This window comes from Nicotiana tabacum, chromosome 16, assembly GCF_000715075.1.
Source record: "Nicotiana tabacum cultivar K326 chromosome 16, ASM71507v2, whole genome shotgun sequence".
Taxonomy (NCBI): domain Eukaryota; kingdom Viridiplantae; phylum Streptophyta; class Magnoliopsida; order Solanales; family Solanaceae; genus Nicotiana; species Nicotiana tabacum.
In genome coordinates this window covers 168993453-168995978 of record NC_134095.1, presented here as the reverse complement: position 1 = coordinate 168995978, position 2526 = coordinate 168993453, and the positions used below count along the sequence as shown (strand labels likewise).

Genomic DNA, 2526 nt, shown 5'->3' with positions numbered 1-2526 from the left:
TCCAAAAGAATGTTGGTGCAAACTCCATTAAAGTGGTGCTGCCTATTGTTTTGCTCCAAATCTCTCGTTAATTTGATGATGTCTGCATATGGTTCCAAATGACACGCTTGGAATAAAGAAAGATAAAGCTGTGAAGCCCACGATGCTGCGTGCAATGTATTAAAAATACAGACGAAGCCCAGTACTGAATTAGCCCATGATGCATCATGCATTGTAATAAACTACAGGCGTGCATTGTAATCCCCATGCTCATGCCTTCTTGCTTCCTTCAAAAGTCACGCTCACCCCTTGCGATGATGAAGCATACGTGCATTTAAAGGAGCTACTCCTCGTGGGCTGCAATGTTGAACAGCGTGCTCCAGCAGAAGCTGTAACAAGCAGCATGCGTTGCAAGAGGTCCCAAAGAGAATGCTTTAAAATAATAAAAGGTTGTGAGGCATGCTTGAACATTTGAATGTGGAATCCCAACACCTCTTCTTTTTGGAACTTCATGCACGCTTCTATGCCTTTTGATAGCCTCGAGAGCTCCTTTTTAGTATTGAATCTGTAGCTTCCCAAGTATGCAGGCATGCATATGCTCCAATTAAACAGGCGTGCAATAAACAAAATAAAAAGTTGTGAATGTTTGCTCAACTTTTCCTCGAAAACACGAGTTTTCCACCACGCTGGTTGTTGCGCCCCTGTGTGTGTAAGCTTCTCTAGCTTAGTCGTTTGTTTGTAGCATTCAGAAAGTGAGCATCCAGCTTTTGTCAAGCAGTTGGTTTGTCTTATGCTTCCAAAACGCATGCTGATGTTTGTTCCACTCGTTTGACCAGTTCTCGAGTGCCCTTCATCTTCCAGCATTAAACAATTATAGACCTGCAAATCCTCGAAATTCCCTAGCATGCTGGTGCAAACTCCAAACGAATTGGCATCTATTTCTGTCCAGAACTTGATATGCCCATCATGATTTCCATGCTCCCATTTTGAGGAGAATCGCATGCTCTCCATAACACTACATGGAAGTCTCGATCCATCCTATTTTTCTTTAAACCCTTTTGCACCAGCTTTAATGTCCTCCCAGTGGATTGAATGCTCTTCCTTTCTCTTTGCTTCTTATCTCCTATCCACCTTCACCCTTAGACTTGGACATTGCAGCTTATCTTCATTAACTAACCTCCTTCCCTGTGCATCTAGATGCCAAAATTGTTGGCATTCTATTTCTCCATGATCTAAAGCATAATTAGCCAAGTGATTTGCCAGCTTGTTGCCCTCCCTATGAATATGAGTAACTGTGTAATTGCCCCCATTCATTAGTTGCATCATTTCCTCTACCTGCTCAAATATGATCCATGGTGGTTTCCAGATCCCATCCATTATCTTTTTTAATAACATTGAGTCAGTTCGAAGCCATACATGAGAGTATTGTTGAAATCTGCATAACCTTAGTGCTTCTACCATGGCCTTCGCTTCAGCTACTATGTTTGTTGTCTCCTCAATCTCCCTCACTACTGACTTGACTATGTCACCATTTTCATTTCTTATACAAAATCCTATTGAGCTCCTGCCTGGATTTCCCCTCGATGCACCATCCGTATTAACTTTTAGCCATCTTGCACTTGGAAATTCCCACATGATTTTGGTGACCTTAAGTTTAGGAGTGAAATTTTCCATCATAGCTAATAGATCTTGCCATTTGTGAGGTACCATGTCCATCCCAGGCTTTCTCACTTTCACCAATGCCTGGAGATTTGATGAAACTTGATAAATCACCCTGCTAGTTGTCACAACATCACCATACTTCATACTATTTCTTCTTTTCCAGAGTTCCCAGACTACACATGAGGGGAGTGCTTGCATTACTGGTTTGAGCCTTAAGCACACATTTGCAGTCCAACATTTTGTGATTGATTGGTGCAATGTTAATTCCTCCATAGCTATTCCTGCCCTCGATAGAAAATACTTCCAAGTTGTCTTTGCAATTTCTGATCTAAAAAACAAGTGCTGAAGAGATTCCTCGTCAGGCTGTACACAACACCAACATTTTGATGGCATACAGTAGCCTACCCTTTTCAAGAAATCATCTAAAGGTAGCTTTGATTTCCATACTTTCCACATGAAAAATGCTATTTTAAAAGGCAGTCCCTTTACCCAAATCATCCTATAAGCTGTTCTTGGTTCGTCTCTTCTTCTCATATAATCCCATGCTGACTTAATGTAAGCACGTGATTTTTGCCCAATATGAGAATTACTCCCAAAAAATTCAAAAATAAAATGATTTTTCTTGATGTGCAATTTTGTGATATTTTGTGATATTTTGAATAATTATTTGTATTTGTCTGTGCATTTTTATTTATTAAATTAATAAAAATACAAAAAAAATGTCGCATTTTGCATGTAGGATTTCATGTTCTATAAATTCAGACTTAGTACAAGACTTGGAGAGATCCAAGGCTTGTATAACAAGAATGCGGGTCAGGTGGGCCAAAGTTACAGCATCACGGAGAGAGCACCTATGGCAAGTAAAAAGGGACTACGAAATGAGTG

At 40.1% G+C, this 2526-nt stretch overlaps 1 protein-coding gene across 1 annotated transcript; it reads right to left on the bottom strand.

The window, feature by feature from the left end:
• Positions 1-1095: 1095 nt before the first annotated feature.
• LOC142170512 (uncharacterized) lies at positions 1096-2175 on the bottom strand. The gene has a single exon (XM_075232442.1). The coding sequence runs from the start codon at positions 2173-2175 to the stop codon at positions 1096-1098; it is 1080 nt and encodes a 359-aa protein (XP_075088543.1).
• Between the last annotated feature and the right edge of the window lie 351 nt (positions 2176-2526).